This window comes from Saccostrea cucullata, unplaced genomic scaffold (assembly GCF_032062105.1).
Source record: "Saccostrea cucullata isolate Sc308-1 unplaced genomic scaffold, CSIRO_AGI_Scuc_v1 ctg4795, whole genome shotgun sequence".
Classification (NCBI taxonomy): domain Eukaryota; kingdom Metazoa; phylum Mollusca; class Bivalvia; order Ostreida; family Ostreidae; genus Saccostrea; species Saccostrea cuccullata.
In genome coordinates this window covers 1,987-3,533 of record NW_026930636.1, presented here as the reverse complement: position 1 = coordinate 3,533, position 1,547 = coordinate 1,987, and the positions used below count along the sequence as shown (strand labels likewise).

General features: G+C 32.5%; 1 protein-coding gene across 1 annotated transcript; it reads left to right on the top strand.

The window, feature by feature from the left end:
- Positions 1 to 257: 257 nt before the first annotated feature.
- Positions 258 to 924, top strand: LOC134229380 (uncharacterized; the record flags this gene model as incomplete). Its single annotated transcript, XM_062711121.1, has 3 exons — positions 258 to 423; positions 543 to 676; positions 784 to 924. Coding segments are annotated over exons 1-3 (313 nt in total), but the record flags the coding sequence as incomplete, so codon positions are not given.
- Positions 925 to 1,547: the final 623 nt, after the last annotated feature.

Below are 1,547 nucleotides of genomic sequence, written 5' to 3'. Positions count from 1 at the left end.
TTTAAAGGCTTATAAATTCAGTTGTTTCTATGTTATGTATGTTCAGTTTTCCTCTTGGAAGTTGGAAGCTTTTTAAAAAAGTATATTAATGTATAATTCGATCTTCACCAGAATACAGTTGTGATAATGGAGACATTGTTCAAAACAGGCTCTTTAAAACGAAGTTTAAATTGCTATTTGTTCTTTAATTTGTCCCTCTTATGAACATGTAGGTAATGTTGTGATGAGGCGAGATGACATCGATAACTATAAAGAAAAACGTGATGACTTTGAATACATAAATGCTACATACGAGTACATAAACGATACATACATTGAGGACGATTGTCCTGGCTTGAATGCCTGTTTCTTTGCACCACCGAATTCAACTGACCAAGAAGGAAATATGTACCTTGGAGAAAATTTCTTCACCGATTATTGCAAGTAAGCATTTCATGAAGGTTCTCATGTAATTTTGGGCGTATTGCGAAAACATATTTTTAACTAACGTGCAAATTGTCCCTTCTTAGGCCTTTGCTACTTATTATCTATCGTTTTTACAGGTATGTCCAGGAACTCGTTGATTGTGTGGAGGAGTTGGATAGTTTTAAAGTCACAGAATGTGTTGATCAAACAAGATTCATCTCAATGTACAAGTCGAAAGAAACAAGTCTTTGCATTAATCCTATATACCCACGTACGTATTTGATCAAATTACACGGAAATTAGTATTTGTTCAAAATTTATAACTTTTCTCTTTTATAGGTTAATATTTTAAAAAAAAATCAACGTTCTTCATTGTAGTCTTAAAGAACTTGCGACAGTGTATGAACAGCTTGAACAAGAAGCTTGGTAACTATACTGAGACATTGCATACCCTCATGGTACCCCCTGGACAGGATTTCACAGCAAATGATAAAAATATATATAAAGTTGTTTCTGTGGGTAAGTTTTAAAAGGATTCTGATTATCAGTTTAATTAACACGTTTAATTAGATTTTTTTTTTTTCGAAAAAATTGGTTAAACAATTTTCTTGCTCTTTTTCTTCTGAAATATTTTTTTCATCGTATGAGTAAAAATACATATTTTGGGGTAAACAAAGTCATGGAGAACATACTACACCTCTAAAATACAGTTTTATGACCTGGCAATCTCCCCGAGAAAAAAGTCTTCAATTTGGTCCAGGTTAACATCACCCATTTGATTCAAATACTTAAGTAATCACTGTCTAGTTTGTTGGGTATGCCAGGGCTTCTAACAATAGTTAGCTATCCGTTGTTATGCAAGTAACATTTCATACCATACAATATTAAGAACTTTACTCTTAATGCTCAGATCATGAAATAAACAAGCAATTTCAAAGAAATATGGTCCCCCGCTTTCGGTGTCTTGTGGATGAGATGTTATTTTTTATGACATATTGTGTCTAATATAAACACTATATCATATGTCATTTATTTAAAAATTATCATTGAAGTTGTTTTTTTTAAATAAAGTCAATGGTGAAGGTGGGAGAAGGTCACGAGGTAAGAAATCATAGCATGCTCGAAATTATCTGTCACAGGTA